General features: G+C 50.2%; 1 protein-coding gene across 1 annotated transcript; it reads left to right on the forward strand.

The window, feature by feature from the left end:
• The first annotated feature begins 3257 nt into the window (after nucleotides 1-3257).
• CRYBB1 (crystallin beta B1) lies at nucleotides 3258-18763 on the forward strand. Its single transcript, XM_008052058.1, has 6 exons — nucleotides 3258-3280; nucleotides 4709-4907; nucleotides 6977-7095; nucleotides 11027-11159; nucleotides 15997-16139; nucleotides 18376-18763. The coding sequence occupies exons 2-6, from the start codon at nucleotides 4728-4730 to the stop codon at nucleotides 18557-18559; spliced, it is 759 nt and encodes a 252-aa protein (XP_008050249.1). The 5' UTR covers nucleotides 3258-3280; nucleotides 4709-4727; the 3' UTR covers nucleotides 18560-18763.
• The last annotated feature ends 274 nt before the right edge of the window (nucleotides 18764-19037 follow it).

A 19037-nucleotide genomic window follows, 5' to 3' on the forward strand; every position in this document is an offset into this window, starting at 1 on the left:
CAGACCTGAGACCAGCCGAGGTCAGGCTCTTATAGGCAGAGAGGGGAGAGGGGCCCCCGGGAGACAAAGCTCCAACTCAGCAAGTGAGCAGCAGAAACAAAAGCCAGCCCTGGCTGGAGCGCCAGTGGCGAAATGTCAGCAGCTCTGGCTTTAGCTAGGAGGGTGCAGGTCAGGCTGCCTTCCCAAGGGATCATCCATGAAGAAGGCAACAGGTTCAAGGTCATCTGATGAGGCCATCAGCTCCATGGGGCTCCTTACTAGAGCAGGAAGGTGAGCACTGCATGAGGAGTCCAAAAGCATTCTTTCTAGCTATGTCATCTTGGACAAGTCATTTCCCCCCAGTTTCTCCCTGTAAAATGGAACAGGTACACACTATATCACAGGGTTATCATGAAGTTATGTAACATGCATGATACACAGTAAACATTCAACAAATGCCCATGCCTTTCCCCTCTCATCCCCCTTTCTCTTCCAGCCAGATCAGTCAGGATAAACTGCCTGTTGGTGGTGACATTTGAACCAGACTCTGAAGGGTGAAGATGATTTGTAGAGTGAGATGGAAGGAGGAGGCATTCTAAGCAAAAGTGCAAAGATGGGAACTTGGGGCACATGGACAAGAAAGGGCTGGAGCTTAGGGGATGTGAAGGGGAGTAAAGTAGGAGAGGTGTGCTGGACCAGTGTCTGCATGCCTGGAGATTTCAAAGATTGGTCCAGATGGCTCTGTGGGCAGAAGAAAGGGACTGTTGGGTGAAATGTACCTTGCAAACTGTAACACACCTGCCAAATGTCCAGGGCGAGCAGAGTTCACTGTGTGCATCCTGTCCCCATGCCCTGCCCTCTAAGTTGGCCTAAGAGGGGCCTCCAGCACAGGAAAGAGCCTGGCCAGGAGCCAGAGCACTCGAGGTGAAATCCAGCCCTGCCTTTTACCGTCTGGGTGACCTGGAGGACATATGAGACCTGCAAAATGGCAGCACTGGCATGCTCTCTCTAGGTAGGGTAAAAGGCAACTCTGACAGACGCACGAAGTTGATGAAGAGTTACCGTGAAAATTAAAGGTTGAGAATGCAACCTCTTCAGCTAGACCACCTGGGTTTGCATCCCACTCTTGCTGGCAGGGTAACTAAGTATGCTATCTAATCTCTCTGAGGCTCAGTTTCCTTGTGCATGAAATGGATATATAAGTTAAGTTGGGTTTGGCCTAATAGATAGGGGTATTGTGAGAATAAACATGAATTGGCCGTGAACTGCGCTTGGACCTACTCCTGGAACATAAAAAACATGATGTGACTCCATCATCTTCATCATCATCATTGCTAAAAATAAAAATGATTACTATTAAATAATTTTTATCAAAAAGCAGGAGTGCATTGTTCTCAAGAGCTTGAGTTCCAGAAAAAAGTTGAAATCTGTGAGCCCCACTTCCACTTTACAGATGAGAAAGCAGATGAAGAAAGGAAGAAAGGGAGTTGCTTCAGTCCCTTTCGGTACCTGGGGTCAGTCCTAGAAACTCCACTCTTTAGTGAGGAGTCCAGGAAGGAGTCAGGAAAATGCTCAGAATAGAGCCACCCTGCATGGTAGGCAATCCCCCACCCCCATCCCTGTTCCCACTCCCTGGCAGACAGCCCATTGTAGGGGGCACGGAACTATCCCAGACGACCTGGCCTTGAAGCCTAAGCCTGTGGGTGGCCCCCTACCGCAGACAGTCCCCTCCTGTGGTTCCTGCCCCCATCCCCTCCAGGCCTTGGCCCAGGATGAAAGGCTGAGGGGAGGCTGGTAAGTGAGGGGTTACTGGTGGGTGGAGGGGCAGGGAGATCTCAAGGCAGAGCTGAGCTCCATGGGGAGATCAGATTCCCAAAGAAGATTCAGGAACCTATACAGACACCCCCCCAACACACACACACACCCTGCCTGGGGCTGGGGACTGAGACTTCAAGTGATCTTGCTGGTCCCTCTGACCCCAACTCCACCGTGAGTTGAAGTCATTTGTTCCTCCTGCCTCAGTTTCTCTGGGAAATGAGGGATTGGACCCTGTGATTTCTGGCATCTGTTCCCTGACCTGACCTCTTCTGTCTCCCCCCTGCCCGGTGTCTCTCTGTCTCCCTCATCTCTTTCTGTTGCTCTCTGCTTCTCCCCAGCTGCCCCCTGCTTCTCCCTCTTCATATTGGTTTCCCTGGCGACCTCTGTACCCCATGTGGTATGATCCACCAGAATGACCTATCACCAAATATTGATGGGGCGTTTACCACGTGCCAGCCCATATATGCTAGGTGCCGGGGCCAGGGATGAACCAGTTGTGGTATTGGGGGCTTCCCAGAGAGGGAGGCTCTGAGACAGGCAGTCATGCGCCTGGCCACCAGCTGTGTCCCTGGGGTCATAAGATGGGGGCTGAGTGGGAGAAGACAAGCAGGTCAGGAAAGGATGGGGCCCAATGTGGGCAAGAAAACAGGATGCTCCAGCCACCTGAGCACAGTAAGACTCCCCCGTGCCTGTTCCTACCCCTGCCCAGAAACAGGAAGTCAGGCCCGGGCCAAGGTCAGAGAGCAAGCATGAAAAGGAAGCACACAGGCCCAGAGCAGACCAGCCTGTGCTGGCTCTGACCTCTATGCCTTGGCTTTCCTCATTTGAGAAATGGGCATAATGGATGTACCAAATAAGGTAGGTTGTCCTGGGAGCTGACTGAGCCAGCATGGGCTCAGCACACAGTAGCACTCACTAAATGGGGCTGTTAATAGTACACCCACATCTGCCTTTGTAAGACATTTCTCCTGTGTGCCCTGTCACCCTCTCTTCTGTGCAGCATCCAACAGGGACACTTGTGCCCACTTTGTACCTGCACACACGGAGGCTCCGAGAGGTAGAGACCTACCAGAGCCACACAGTGTGTAGCGGCTGAGTCAGGATTCAAACCCAGTGCTCCTGCCTCCCGGGGTGTCCGCTTTTCCCTGCCCTGTGTTGGTAGCCACCAGAGACCCTGTGGGTTCATCCCTGGCTGGGACTATGGAGAGAGGAATCAGGGTAGGGTGGGAAGGCGAAGCACTGTGGCCTGGGTTTCTGCTGTGTGCGCTGGCCTCACAATGGAAAGTGCTGCTGTCTGCAGTGACCCAGGAGAGGTCGGGCCAAAGGCCCTCACTCCCTGTCCAGGCCTGCTGAGCCAGCTCCCCCTTTGTGCCACAGACTATAGGGCCTGATGTCTGCCAGACTATAAAATGGGGGGTCGGTCCCTAGTCACCCACAGCACCGCCCGCCTGCCTGTCCTCCAGCAGAAAGTAGCAAGTCCCAGGTAAGAGGGAACCCATCATGCAGCTGAGAACTGAGGGGGAGGAGAAAGGAGGCAGGGGCAGGGGAAGGCAGAGACTGCAGTGACGCGAAAGTCAGAGAGGCAGGGCAATGGAGGCGGAAACAGGGAGAGGAAGAGGAGGAGGAACGGAGGAAGATGGAGAAAGAAAAGAGAGAGGTAAAGATAGTGATAACAGATAAACAGAGACACAAAGTGGGCAAGATGCCGGAGGAGACAAAAACACAAAGATAGGCGGAGAGGGAGAGATGTCATGACAGAAATAAACAGGCAGCGAGAGGGAGGAGACAAGAGAGGGAGAGGGAGACAGAACAAGAACATCTCCAGGAAGGAATGAGTCCAGGTGCCAGCCCCAGGGGTGACCCAGATTTCCTTCCTGGGGGAGGGACACAACCAGCTCCTTACTGAGAGTGCTCAGGAGTAAGCTGGACCAGGTCTTAATCTGTGCTGTCTGGGGGTCCCCGAATCCCTTGACATTATCTCCAGAATTAAAGGGAGAACATTTTCCCCCTGGGGACAAGGTCAAAGTTTTCATCAAACTCTCAAAGGAATCCATAGCCCTGGAGCAACAAGGAACCACTGGAACTGACCAAAGCCCTCTCCGCCCAATGCCTACCCAGCCACAGTTCTCATTTTTAGAGCCCTTGACATGCACTAAAAATGTCCTCCCAGGTCCTCCGCTGTGCCCCAGTTTCAGACCTGTATTTGCACCTACACACCTAGCCTGAGAGAATGCCAGAGGCAGCAGACTGAGAAAGGAGCTGGGGTGGGCATTTGTTCACTCTCTGAGCAGTTGTTCTTTGAGCATCTCCTAGTGTCAAGTGTAGAGCCCAGGACTGGGGATGGACGGGTGAATAAGAGCAAGTAAAAGGCTGAGTGCTTAACAACCCAGCTGCTGGGTCTGTCTGCCTAAGGTGATCAGAGCCCTACCACTGAGCAGGCACCTCCCTGCTTCAACCCCTGGCTGCCCAGAGCAGGTGATGGTAGCAACTCCGTGGCTCAGAGTCAAGGTCGAATGAGTTCACCCTTGCAGCAGTGCCCAGCACACCTTATACACTCCCAAATGCAGTGTCTTGTAATCTGGTGAGGTGCATTGAAATCACACAAGCAAATCCGAGTGACAAGGGGAGTGGGAAATTGCTGGGGGCTAAGGAAGGACCTGTCAGGGTAATGGAGGATAGGGCGGCTGGCAGAGGGGTGGCACAGTCAAAGGCCTGGAGGGGTAAGTGGTCCCTGGACAGGACATTTGTGGTGGGAGACTAGGGATGGAACAAAACTTTCAGGCTTATATTTCAGAGGGCGAAAGAGAGGAGACGAGTTCAAAGGAGTCTGAAAGCACAGGAGGAGGGGATGAGAGATTGGCAGCTTGGGGTGCCATCCCCGAATCTACCCAGGCCAAAGGTGTCTTTACAGATTTTTGCAGGCGGAAACCATGTCTCAGGCTGCAAAGGCCTCGGCCTCGGCCACAGCAGCGGTGAACCCAGGGCCTGATGCCAAGGGGAAAGGGGCCCCGCCCTCAGGAGCAGCCCCTGGCCCCGGCTCCACCCTGGCCCCAACGTCGGTGCCTCTGCCCAGCACCAAAGCAGGGGACCTGCCTTCTGGGAGCTACAGGGTAAGGACCCGGGGATAGGGATGGGGTGGCTGGACACCATTCCTCTACTTCCTCCTTCCCCCTTCCTCCTCTTCCTCTTTCTCCTTCCTCTTCCTCCTTCTTCTCCTCCTTTCTCCTCCTCTTCCTCTTCCTCTTCTCATTCTCCTCCTGTATCTGTTTTTTTTTCCTTTCCACTTTTCTCCTTCATCACCTCCTCATCCATCCCCTCCTCTGTCTCTTTTCTCCTCTTCCTCCTCGTTGGCCCCCTTTCACTCCTCCTTCCTTGACTCAAACATGGCCCAGCCAAGCTGGGAGCCCATGAAAATAGCCAAGGGTTTAACAGACTTGGAAAGAGGGAACCCATTCTGAAGTTGTGCAGTAACAACAACAACAACAGCAAAAACATAGCACTTCACAGCTTCAGGGACACCTGCCAGTCAGGCTAGACCTGCACAAGCATGGCTTAGAGTTGATGGAAAGCAAGAAACAGAAGAGAAGGAAGTGGCTGGCTTAGCGGCAGGAGCCACCTGTCCCAGGAGGTTCCTCAGCAACAGTCTGGCCTCAGCCCTTCCTGAAAGCTGCTCAAAGTAGCGGAGGCTGAGAGGGCTCCTGGAGAGCCAGGCGTCTAGTCCCCTGGGACGTGGTTTGGTTTGGTTTGACCTTGGGTGCACAGGACTGGGTCATTTTGCAGCCCTTGGTTCGTGACCCGCTCTCATGTGATCTGTGCACGGCTGCTTTTCTTTACATACTTAATCATTGATGTGTGTTTAACTTTTAATAATGCAGCAAGTACTGCAGCTCACCACGGTATAAAAGCCAGAACTGGTAAAAACCCTCTGCTTACCTCCAAGGTACTCCCTTGAGCCCACTATGCCCCTCCCCCCACTCCAGAAATCCATCGTCTGCTTGTTTGCTTTTTAAGTATTATGCATTCGTCTTTTAAAAGTGTGTGTGTGTGTGTGTGTGTGTGTGTGTGTGTGTGTGTGTGTGTGTGTGTAATACATATGTATTTCTTGTTTTTAACTTACTGAAACATTCTGTGGGTGGGGATTCTGGGTTTTCCCTTTTCCTTTCCACTTCCGACCTGAAGTGAGAGCCCTGATCCCCCCATATCCTGTTGCACATCCGTGTGGGTTATTCATTTGGCTGCCGTGTGATATTCCAGGGCAGGATCGCCCTCCTGTTGAGGGCCATGGTTGGGAGTGGGAGTTCCAGCTTTGCTCTTGTGGACAGCACGTCTTGGATGTCCTTATCCTTGTCTCCTGGGATAAGTGCAGGAGTGGTCAAGGCTATGTGAACCTCCCCCTTTTATAACTGGGGAAACTGAGGCTCAAAGAAGGCAGACAGTTGCCTCAGGTCAAGTGAACGGCAATGTTTTCCTAGCTTGAGACATCAAGAGCCAAAGCACCAGGCTTAGTGAGGAGAGATTAGCTCAAGTTCTCCCCTATGTCATGGAGGGTGGACCAGTAAGTGTGCCCTGAGTATCAGGTCTGGGGTGGGTGCTGAAGATACAGAAATGGATCCACCCCGGGCACTGCCCTGGAGCACTCCTGGTCTTTGGAGGGGCTGGGTAAGGGGGAGAGGAGTGCATATATATATAGAGAGAGACCCAAAAGTAAAGCAGCAGTGACTGTGTGGTGAGTTACTTGTGCTGCTTATGGTGAGAGCACAGCTTAGCCAAAGCCATGTTGGGGATGGGCAATCAGGGAAGGCTTCCTAGAGAAGGTGACATCTGAGCCTAAAACATGACATGCAGCCTAGAATATGAATTAAGGAGCGTGAGTTAGGTGGTGGAAACTCCTAGATGGGGATGTGGGGTGGAGAAGGCATTAACTGGCAGGAGGAACAGCACAGAGAAAGATCTGGTAGGGAACCCCCTCCGAATGATGTCGCAAATCTTAAGTTCAGAAGTGGGGGATGGGAGGACGGGATCATTTCACAACCATGGCTTCCAACACGCTTTCCGGTGACCTGCGCGCAGCCCGCGCTTAGGTAGGTGCTTCATGAATTCTTGACCCAGAGCCCCTCCAGCTTGGAGGTACTCCTCCCCCTCACTCTGCCCCTTTGTCATGGGGGTTTCTCTCCCACAGCTGGTGGTCTTCGAACAGGAAAACTTCCAGGGCCGCCGGGTAGAATTCTCGGCAGAGTGCTTGAACTTGGGAGACCGTGGCTTCGACCGAGTGCGCAGCCTCATTGTCACCTCTGGACCGTGAGTGTTGGCAGGGAAGGGGCAACCCTCTGCCACAGTAAGAAAATAACGCAGTAGTAGCTGTCATTCCCCAGTCACCTGCTCCATGCCTACAACTGTGCTAGTCCAATCCTCATTCAAACCTGAGAAGGGGGGTATGATTAAGTCCAATCCTCATTCAAACCTGAGAAGGGGGGTATGATTAAGTCCAATCCTCATTCAAACCTGAGAAGGGAGGTATTATTCTCATTCCCATTTTCCAGATGAAGAAACAGGCTTAGAGAGGTAATTCGATTAGCATAAGATCACACAGTCAGTAAGTCATGGTTCTGCACTCTGGAAAAATGCTGCTTCGACTATAGAAGGAAGCCTAGTCCATCAGTGAGGGAAGGAGGAGACCAGAGAGCCAAGTGTCCACTTCCTGTCCCCTCTCCTAGGCACCAAGCTGTCCTGGGAGTCATGCAGGTATCTGTGGAGCACCCCCTCCAGGTGCCAGGCACTGACTGAGGGCTTTACCTTTGCAGAACACTGTATGAGGAAGGGGCTGTTTGTTCTTTTTCCCATTTGACAGATGGGAAAGCGGAGGTCCAGCGGAGTTAAGTCTATTGCCAAGGACAGAGCCAGGACTTGACTCAGTTGATTGATTTCATTCCAAAGCTCTTACTATACTTCGCTGCCTGTTCCTGACTCTATGGGCCTCTGTGGGTCTCAGCAACCCTCATATAAAGTGGAAATCCTTGTCCCTCAGGTACAGGGGACTGCTCCCTGTGTGCTGAGGTCCAGGTGTTGGGCCAGCCCCAGCACAAGACCCACACAGGCCCTTTGCTCCCATTTCCCACTCCAAAAGCTTCCGAAGCTGTGGTCAGCTTGTGTGCTGAGCCCATTCTGAGATGGGGGTTCAGGTCAGATAAACCTGGGTTTGAATCCTGACCCCCCACTTGCCTGTTCAACTCAGTCTTCAAGCCTCGGTTTCTTCATCTCTGACATGAGAGTGACAGTTTCCACTGCCCCTCACAAGATTATTCTGAGACCCAAGGGAGATGCTGCAGCATGGGCCTGGCACCTTATCTGTGCCCAAACACAGCTGGTGACTGATGGTCACTTACCCTTATTGTGCTGTGAATTCAGCCTAGTCACCCTATACTAGGGTGCATTTCCAGGGCCATTTCTACCTCCTGCACTCATTCCACCCTCAGTCCCACAACCCAGCAGGGAGCACAAGCTACCGGATGTGGCCAACTTGGGTTTTTAGGCTTTTTTCGGTGCCAGTGACTCAAACCAAGAGTATTTCTCCTCAAACAGAGATGCAGCTGGTGTCTGGTGTGTTCTTTGGGCCTGTGGTCCAGGGGCCTGGCTCTGTGTCAGGATGCCAGGGCTGTGGGGCAAAGGATAAAGAGGACAGGGCAGGAGAAGGTGGGGAGAGGCTGCCTGCTGAGCAGGGTGGGAGGCATGACACCTGGCACCACCACTTGCCCTTAGGATGGGGACTGAACTCCTCTGAGGCTCAGTTTCCATATCTGTAAGTTAAAATTCCTGCCTTACTTCTCTCCTTGCTCACAATCTGAAAGGAGCTGTAGGAGATGAGAAAAGACATCGACACAAACATTTAAAATTCCTCTCTGTAACCAGTGTCCCCAAAGAAGACAGGAGGTTTGGAAGGAGGGCAGGCAGGGTGACAAGACCACATCGATGTCTGTCTTTCCCCTCAGCTGCTTCCCTTCCCTTTCCATCATAAGCAGTCTTACCTTTTGAGCTTTCTCTGTGCTGGTTCTGTTCCTTGCATTCCCTCTCTTAGGCGCTCATAGCCTTCTAACAAGATAGATGCAATCATCTCTTCTCTTACTGAAGCTTAGTGAGCTTCAGTCCTGCTTAGAGTCAGACAGCAAATAAATGGTGAACTGGAATTATAACTCAGATCTATCTGTTTCTAGAGTCTATGCATTTAACTCTTACATGATACCACCTTACAAGGTTCACTTCCCATTTGTCTGTCTGTCCGTCTGTCTATCCATCCATACATACATTCATCTATCCATCCAGCCACCCACTTACCCATGTATCTGTCCATCAATCTATCCATTTTCTATCCATCTACTTACCCCTTCCTCCCTTCATCCATTCTCTATCACCCATTCATCCATCCATAAATCCATCCATCTACCTGGGCATCCATCTATCCATCTATTCATCCACTTACCCATGAATCTATCCATCACCTATTTATCAATCTATCCATTCTTTATCCATCTACTTATCCCTCCCTCCTCCATCCATTCTCTATCACCCAGCTATCCATTCATAAATCCATCCACTCACCCAGGCATCTACCTATCCATCCATCAAGCCATCCATCCATCTATCCATCCATCCATCCATTCATTCATTCATTCTTCTACTCAGACCAACCAGGACTGAGACAGATTCAACTCTATTCTGGGAGGATAAATCTACATCTTCAATTCACTGAAGTGTGGTTGGCTTATCCCTCAGACAAAGACCTGAGGCTTCTGTGATACATTCTTTCTCAGTCCATGGTGGTAGTCCATCACCCCATCTCCCTCCTGGGAGAGAGATTCCAGCAACTCTCAGGGAGATGATGCTAGTGTCAGTATCCACTCTTTTGTTCCCTGAGAACTCCTGAACACACATAGAGCGAAGGGCAAGGGGTCACTTAACCTCGGCTTTCTCATCTATGGAATGGGGGTCATCCTGTCTCCCCCACCCCATCCCTGGTGCCTGTAACACAAGCTCATTTCCTATCCTTAATCAGCTGCACTAGGAAAGTCAGGAAAAGCCCCCATCATTTGATTTCAGACTTCTAATTGGCCCTTGTAAAGGTCTGATCCCCTTCATCTGCATGCTCGCATTAATTCTCCTGAGAGGCAGATTCCACCATCACTTCCTCCCCACTGCCCGCACCAGTTACTGAGTGTCTCTTGTAAGACAGGCCAGTCTTAACGCAGCATATGAATCAAGCTCCTGTATCCTTTTTTCCTTACCCCTGCACCTCTGAGACTGTTATTTATTAACCATATTTCATTTTTAAAAGCTTCTTTTAAGCACAAATAAACATTTTTAAGTATTTTTTTTTAGTTGGAGTCTGACTCTGTTGCCCAGGCTGGAGTGCAGTGGCACACTCATGGCCTCTGCAGCCTCGACCTGCTGGGCTCAGTTGATCCTTCCACCTCATCTTTCCAAGTAACTGGAACTACAGGCATGCAGCTAATTTTTTGATTTATTGTAGAGATAAGGTCTCGCCAAGTTGCCCAGGCTGGTATCGAACCTGTGGGCTCAGGCATTCCTCTCACCTCGGCTTCCCAAAGTGCTGGGATTATAGGCATGAGCCAACATGCCCAGCCCATATTTTTAAATAATTTTTACACTACTTTTATAAAACTAGTATCACCTGCTATAAGTAAAAGGAGTCCACAGAAAATTACATAGTGAACATAAAGCAGTGCTATTAGACCCTTTCTGGAGGCCCTGGGTTAGTGGCCTGTTCTTCCTTTGTTACAAAAACAGAGACCAGTAAGTGTTAAAGGCACATGAGCTCAGAGACTTTCTGCTTACATAATCAGGTTTTAAATGTCTCTTTATGTGTAATTTGCCCCAAGGTCCTCAAAGCATGTGTGAATGCTACATCTGGGGAAATAGTTACATATGTTGTCTCATTTACTCCTTTGCCAACTCCAAGAAAATAGGCCTTTTAGTGTAGATAAAGAAACCAAGGCTCAGAGAGTCAAAGTTACTTACCTGTAGTCACACAGCCAATAGGTGGTATAGCCTAGAGTCAAACCCAGATATGTTCTGTCCTTGTGAGACTTTAGACTTTCCCCTATAGACTTGCCAGTGGTGGGGGGCCAGGGGAGGGTAGAAGGCAAGTGGGGAAGGGGCTTCAGCTAATGATTTTTCTCTCTTCTGCCTTTGCACCCCCGGCTCTCCTTCGTGCCAGGTGGGTGGCCTTTGAGCAGTCCAACTTCCGCGGGGAGATGTTCATACTGGAGAAGGGTGAGTACCCTCGCTGGGACACGTGGTCGAGCAGCTACCGCAGTGACCGGCTCATGTCCTTCCGGCCCGTGAAGATGGTGAGTGGCTCCTGGGTGGATGCTGGGGAACCACTGGGGATGAGAATGGACAAATCAGGTCTGGGGGTGAGCAAGGGCAAAAAGGAGAGAACGGCAGGCAGGGAGGTGTGGTGGCCTCTGGGTAGTAAAGGGTCATGGGTTCTTGTGCTCATCAGTTCATCAGCATCCCTGACACCCGCACTGTGCTAGGAGCCTGGGCAGATGATAAACACAAAACCTTCCGGCTGTTAGAGCTGAAAATGCCAGCATCTTTCTTAATTCCCTGTATAGAATGTTTAGCATCCCAGGCTGCACAGTTGACCCTGCTGGGGAGCTTCTAAAATCCTAATGTCCATCTGAAACCCCAGACCTGCAGGTTGCAGGTCGTATAATGGCTAAGAGGAAGGACATTGTAGGAAGGCAGCTTGAACCTCTTGATGGTAAGACAATACACTGAATTCGTTTCTCATAATATTTAAGTCAAGAAGATTCAAGGTCAAGGTAGGTGGAGCTATTCCCGGGTGATTCACAACTTTTCCAGAATTGTGTTGGTGATGCTGATGATGAGTCATGAACCAGCCCCATCTTACGCAGCAATGTTCGCCTCTGCTGGCAACCAACTTCTGTCTTCCATGATGGGAATATTCATGAAGCATTTTCATGAATGTTCATTTGAGGCCATCAGGTGCCAACAACCAGCTGTTCTGCTGTCTCCAAATTTATCTTAATAGATTAATCTACCAGATCATTCCCAATGCTCTTCTCAGAAGTTGAGGCTGAATTATTAGCTTCCATGACAGACTCTTTGTAAGAACTCACAGATTTATCTCCCAATCAATGAATGGTCTTTTTATGGCAATCTATGTCCAAGATTGTTTGAAGAGTGATCAGCCAGGGCATTTCCAGTAGCTTCTAAAAGTTTGCTAGTAGGCACTAGCCATATGTGCTATTGAACACTTGAATTTTGACTAGACTAAATGGACATGTGCTGTAAGTATAAAATACACACTAGGTTTCAAAGACATTGTAAAAAATAAAAATAAAACCTTTTTAAAGAATGTAAACAAACCGGGTTCGGTGGCTCAGCCTGTAATCCTGCGCCTTGGGAGGCTGAGGTGAGTAGATTGCTGAGCCCACATGCCTGGGCAACTTGGCGAGACCTCATCTCTACAATAAATCAAAAAATTAGCCGGGTGTGGTAGCGCACGCCTGTAGTTCCAGCTACTTGGAAGGCTGAGGTGGTGGAAGGATTGCTGGAGCCCAGCAGGTTGAGGCTGCGGTGGCCGGGAGCGGCCACTGCACTCTAGACTGGGCGACAGAGTGAGACTCCAACTCAAAAAAAAAAAAATGTAAACAGTAGAGGGCTGAGGCAGAAGCATCACCTAAGCCTAGCAGTTCAAGGTTGTGGTGGCCGTGAACGTGCCACTGTACTCCAGCCTGGGAGACAGAGTGGAAAAAAAAAGAATGTAAACAGTATATTGATGTTATATTGGTTACATATTGACATTATAATATTTTAGATATATTTGTTTAAATAAAAAATATTATTAGACATTTTTAAAAATCCAGTTACCAGACCAACAATTAATTCCCCCCTGGCCAATTCCAGAACTCTGGGGTAGGACCCAGACACTGATATCTTTTCCACCCCTCCATCACCCTGCCCCCAGGTAGTCTCCATGTGCAGCCAAGGCTGAGATCCAGTGATCTAACCCTTCCTCCCTATTCCTTGCCACTGTCCTGGCCCAGGTCATCATCAACTCTGACGTGACCCAATTCCCTCCCTTCTAGGATCCCTGGCTCCTTTCCAGACCTCAGCCTGGGAAGTTAGAGGGATCTTTCCAAAATAAAACCCTGACCATCTTCTACTTAAACTTAGATACTCTGTCACTATTGACTGGCCTGTTTCTACCAGGCTGTGTTCTGGACTCTGGGTACACAGCTATGCATCAACAGACTGGACCCCTGCCCTCATGGGACTTACGCTGTACGTGGGGAGCGGCTATTAAAAACATTATTGTGAAGTCCATCTGTATTTGCACACATGGTAGGTGCTGCACGGGAGCCATGCTGTCTTGCTAGGAAAGCAGAAGCTGGGAACTAGGGGCTATAATGTTGAGGGTGGGAGTGGTCAGGGCGTGGTCAGAGAAGCCAGCTCCCAGGGTTGGGAACCCAGTCAGCCCTGCGAAGAGCGGGTGGAAAAGTCTTCCAGGGAGCTGTGTGGGCAAAGCTCCTGGGGCAAGGATGAACAATTGTGACCAAGAAAATGAAAAGCAGCCATCAGGGCTGCAGCAGAGGAAGTGCAGGAGTGAGGGGTGCAAAACGGGAGGGGAGGTACTGGCAGAGGCCAGGTCTTGCAGTGCCTCATAGGCAGTGGCAGAGAGCTTGATCTTGAACCCACTAGCAAAGGGGAGCCATCGGCTGACTTAACCTTCCAAAGGCCCTCAAGACTGTAACCTAAATATAGCTGTTAACACCAACTAAACACTTACCATAAGTTGGGAATTGCACTAGGGGCATTTGTCACACATGACTCCAAGGGTCCCTGCACTCCCAACCCTGCCTCACATCACACCCTCAACCTTTTGCGCCCTGGCCACACAGATATTTGTTCTGCCTGCTCCAACCTCCCAGCCTTCATGCCTTTTCCTCTGCCTCAGTGCCTTCCCTCAGCCCTTTTCCTTCTCAGCCTTGCACACTCCTGCTTAACCTCCAAGGCCTCTCTCAAGTGTCCCTTCTGCCATGAAGCCTTTCCTGATCCACTTTCTTTCCCTCTCCAATGATGACCCCTTTCTTTATTTACGATCTTCCATTGGAGTCTTTCATGGAGGAATGCACTTACATCCTGGACTCCACCTCCTCTTGGTAGGGGTGAATAATAGTAGAAAATCATAGTGTCCATTGATAGATCACATATGCTATGCTTTCATGTGATCCCCACAGCACTCCTCTGAGGCAGAGGCTATGATAGCCTTCATTGATTGATTGATTGATTGAGTTGGAACCTCACTCTGTCTCCCACACTGCAGTTCAGTGGCATGCTCATAGCCACCGCAGCCTCAACCTGTTGGGCTCAGGCAATCCCTCCACCTCAGCCTTCCAAATAGCTGGAACTTCAGGTGTGTGCTGCCATGCCTGGCTAATTTTTTGTATTTATTGTAGAGACGAGTCTCGTCAAATTGCCCAGGATGGTCTCAAACACCTGGGCTCAGGCAACCCTCTCACCTCGGTCTCCCAAAGTGCTACTATAAGCTACTGGCATAGCACTCATTTCAAATACAAGGGAACCGAGCTTCAGGAATGGAAAATGACTGACTTAATGTCACATAGCTGGTAATTGCTGGGACTGGGATTTGAACCCAGGTTTGTTCTGACACCAAGATTGGCATCACTCTGCTATGATTCCATGTTCATCTCTGTGATTCTACATTCTCTTGGGCCTAAAACCCCATAATTATTTTTGAAAAGATAGATGATTCCTGCCCCCCGAAATCACAGGCAAATTAAAAAACAAGGCATTGGCTGGGCGCAGTGGCTCATATCTATAATCCCAGCAATTTGGGAGATGGAAGCGAGAGGACTGCCTGAGCCCAAGGGTTTGAGACCAGCCTGGGCAACTTGGTGAGACCTCGTCTCTAATAAATAAAACTATTAGCCAGGAGTGGTAGCATGTGTCTATAGTTCCAGCTACTTGGAAGGCTGAGGTGGAAGGATTGCCTGAGCCTATCAGGTTGAGGCTGTGGTGGCTGTGAATGTGAGTGTGCCACTGCACTCCAGCCTGGGTGACAGAGTGAGGCTCCAACTCAAACAAACAAACAAACAAACAAAAAACAAGAGCAACTCAGAACTGAATCATGTGCCCAAATTCAGGGGTGGGCTTGTTACTTGGTTGATGCTCAGTCATGAGTTGAGTAGTTGTTATTTGCAATCCCAGGAGGCAGTAGTAACCCTATTCTATAGATTAGCAAACAGAGGCTCAGAAGGGGCAGGGTAAAATGCCCAAGGTCACTAGCACATAAGTGTCAGAGGCGGGAATTGAACCCAGATCTGTGTTCTACCGGTGCCCCATGGTGGTCCAAGGTCATTTTGTAACTTTCACCCAGTTTATAAGAAGCATTTACAAGCCAGGCTCAGTGGCTCAGCCTGTAATCCCAGCGCTTTGGGAGGCTGAGGTGAGTGGATTGCCTGAGCCCACGGGTTCGAGACCCACCTGGGCAACTTGGCGAGACCTCATCTCTACAATAAATCAAAAATTAGCCAGGCATGGTAGCGCACTCCTGTAGTTCTGGCTACTTGGAAGGCTGAGGCGGAAGGATCGCTGGAGCCCAGCAGGTTGAGGCTGCAGTGGCCGAAAGCGGCCACTGCACTCCAGTCTGAATGACAGAGTGAGACTCCAACTCAAAAAAAAAAAAAAAGAGAAGCATTTACAAAAGGGCCATTGGTTAAACTCTTGATGACACAGGAACATTGATTGGGCTTAGAAATAAAATGCTTCTCTGAAAGGTTCTGCTTCCTGCTGGCTGTATGCTGTTGATCAGTAACCTTGACCTCTCTGCACCTCTGTGTCCCTGACCACAATAATAATAAGTAAATGCATTGTTTGAGCACTTGGTATATGCGAAGCATGTACTCAGTGCTCTGTATGGACTCACTCATTTCACCTTGAGAGTCCTGTGATGTGAGGGCTGCCATCCATTTCCTTCCAAATCTTTCCAGACCAGGCAGCAGTGATCCCAGGAGAGTCCCATAGTGGCCCATACGGGCTTGACTGTCTCTCTCTCCAAACCCACAAGGCCCCAGTAAGTTCTCTTTGCCCCATTTATACTTCACACGCCTGACCCAGCCTCTCCTACTCCAGGACTCCCATGGGCACAAGATCTCTCTGTTTGAAGGTGCCAACTTCAAAGGCAACACTGTGGATATCCAGGAGGACGACATGCCCAGTCTCTGGGCCTGTGGCTTCTGTGACCGTGTGGGCAGCGTGAAGGTCTCCAGTGGAACGTAAGCCTCCCTCTTGCCAGGTCCATGCCCCCAGCTTCAAGCACAGACAAAACCTGGAGACTCCCCCTTACAGGATAGAGTACCAGGTTCCCTGAAAAGGCCACATACCTCCCTCAGTCTCCCGGTGCTGGTGCCTGGGACTCTGCCAACAAGGCGTCATTTTCCTGGGGAGTAGAGTCTGACTTTGATGGATTCTATGACGGTGTAAACAAATCTGGCAATTGGCTCTAAAAAGCCAAAAGATGGAGACAACAGGAGCCGCTAAACCCAGATTGAGGTGGGAGGAATTATCATCCGAGGGGATCAGAGTGGATGTGGGTAGGTGAGGCTGGATGCATCCAGGAGAGAGGATGTTGAGGCAGACCGGGAGCCTCTGGGGACATGAGCAGAATGACTTCTGAGAGGTGCATTTGAATCATGAGAGGACCTTGACCCTGCTACTGATGGGCTGAGGAACCTGGCTGAGCCCACATGCCTCTCTGCCTCTCAGTCTTGCCTGCTATACAATGGGCACACCAAACTCCCTGATCTAAAAGGGCCCTTTCTTCTCTGGACTCTCAGGATCTGGAGCTCTCAAGACAGAGCCCCATGTCCATGAGAATATAGGGAAGGGCTGGATGCCCGAAGGAGGTCACTATATCCATCCCTCTGCCTCCAAACAACCATGCCAGACTGCCCTGGCCACCTCTAGGCAAATTTAAGTTTTTGTCACTCTATCCCCAGACTCCTTCTGAGTTCCTGTAATACCATCAGGGCCCTGGCCTTTTTCTTGTTCCTTTCACCTGCCCTGAACCCATATTCCCACCATTTGTGCCATCTGGAATTTACTGAGTCTTGTCTGTGAGCCAGGCTCTATGCTAGGCATATGGGGGAGGCAGAGATGAATAAGGCCACATTCCTGCCTTCAAGGATCTTACTTAGCCTAGCAGGGAGACTCAGATATACCTGTGAGATGGTGTTCAGCAGTCCTTGGTAAGAGATATTCCAGCCAGGACATTGCAGGTCAGAGGAGAAAGGAAGGTTTCTAGGACTTGGGTGTGTGTGTGTTGGGGTGGAGGACAGGTTGAAGCTCAATCTGAAGAGGCTGGAACTTAAACCGGGCTTTGACAAATGAACAAAGGATTTGGGAGAGGCCTGGCAAGATCTTTCCTCCCAGCAGAGACAAAGACAGAAGTTAGGACTGGGCTCAGTGGCTCAGCCTGTAATCCCAGCACTTTGGGAGGCTGAGGCAAGTGGATTGTCTGAGTCTGTGGGTTCAAGACCAGCCCAGGCAACTTGGCAGGACCTCATCTCTAAAATAAATCAAAAATCCTCTGGGCGTGGTAATGCACGCCTATAGTTCCAGCTCCTTGGAAGGCTGAGGTGGAAGGTCACTGGAGCCCAGCAGGTCATTACTGGGTGGCCATGAGTGTGCCACTGTACTCCAGTCTGGACCACAGAGTGAGACTCCAACTCAAAAAAAAAAAAACCAGACAGAAGTTAGACTTAGTCACTGATAATAACTTTTATTGAGTGCTTACTATGTACCAAGCCCTGTGCTAAGCACTCTAAATGAATAGTTATTGAATTTTTATAACAAACCAGTGAGGTAGATGCATTATCATTCTTATTTCACAGACGACAAACTGAGATTCTGATGGCTTGTCTACCTAGATTTTCATAGCTAGTAAATAAATGGCAGAGCTAAGCTTTGAACCCTGGGATGTTTGATACCAGAGTGTGTGATCCCAACCTCTACACACAAATCTACTTACACACAAAGGAAACCCATTTTAAAAATGAACCTCTTCCCTCTTACTCATCTCACAGCTACCCAGTCTCTAAGTCCTCTCCTCACTTCCTTTGGCTCTGCTCTCTGAGCCTGGTGTCACCACATTCCCAAGGATATGCATTACTCTCCCTACCATGAGCAGGCAACATGCTCAGCAAACACTTTCCATGCATTTTTCCATTTGGCCCCCAAAGCACTTTTAATAAACCAACTGCTGTGACTATGCCCACTTTCTAGAAGAGGAAACTGAAGCCTGTCGGAGAGATGAAGTCCTTGCCCAAGGGACACACAGCGGAAGGGCCATGCCAGGACAGGGAAGACCCATGTGACCCAAGCCTGAGCCCCCAGAGGTGCGAGACAGACAGCACCCTTCAGGGAGAGGTGGGCAGCCTGGCCTGGCTGGGGCCTGGGTGCCAGGCAGCGAGGCTGGTGGTCTCCACTCGGTCCTTCTCGCTTTCCTCCCAGCTGGGTCGGCTATCAGTACCCCGGTTACCGTGGGTACCAGTACCTCCTGGAGCCTGGCGACTTCCGGCACTGGAACGAGTGGGGGGCCTTCCAGCCGCAGATGCAGTCCTTGCGCCGCCTCCGTGACAGGCAGTGGCACCGCGAGGGCAGCTTCCCCCTCCTGGCCACCGAGCCCCCCAAGTGAGTCCGCACTGCACTCTGCTCCCTTGCCCCTCACTTCTTCAGGCTCAGTCCCTCATCTTTCCCAGGCAAATAAAAGTTCCTAAAGCCAATACGTCTCCTGGGTCTGTGAACAGATGTGTGCCTCGAGGTCCCCCACCATTGCTGGAATGTGACTTCCTCAGTCTTAATAACTAACTGCAACAATAATAAAAAGAGCAAACACTGAGAATTCCGTATATGCACGATCTTAGTCTATCTTATGGACTACTCTAGGAAGCTGACATTGTGATTATTCTCACTTAATATGTGAGTAAATTGAGGCTCAGAGAGAGGAGGTGATTTGCTCAAGGTCACACAGCTAGCAAGTCAAGTTTTGAAGTCAGGCGGTCTGACTCAGAGTCCCCATTCTTTAACAACTCTGTGTTTTCAGACTCTAGTCCTCTGTGCACCAGCCGCCCTCACGGTTTTTTACCTGACCTGCATACCACCTGGTTTGTTAT

This window comes from Carlito syrichta, unplaced genomic scaffold (genome assembly GCF_000164805.1).
Source record: "Carlito syrichta isolate Samal-C Ts95f unplaced genomic scaffold, Tarsius_syrichta-2.0.1 Scaffold254631, whole genome shotgun sequence".
In the NCBI taxonomy this organism is placed as follows: Eukaryota; Metazoa; Chordata; class Mammalia; order Primates; family Tarsiidae; genus Carlito; species Carlito syrichta.

Excerpts from the sequence above, each read along its gene's own strand:
- CRYBB1 (XM_008052058.1), top strand. The coding sequence starts at position 4,728 with ATGTCTCAGGCTGCAAAGGCCTCGGCCTCGGCCACAGCAGCGGTGAAC. Across the intron at positions 11,160-15,996 it reads CCTTCCGGCCCGTGAAGATG|GACTCCCATGGGCACAAGAT; the intron begins GTGAGTGGCTCC and ends CTCCTACTCCAG. Across the intron at positions 16,140-18,375 it reads GTGAAGGTCTCCAGTGGAAC|CTGGGTCGGCTATCAGTACC; the intron begins GTAAGCCTCCCT and ends CTTTCCTCCCAG.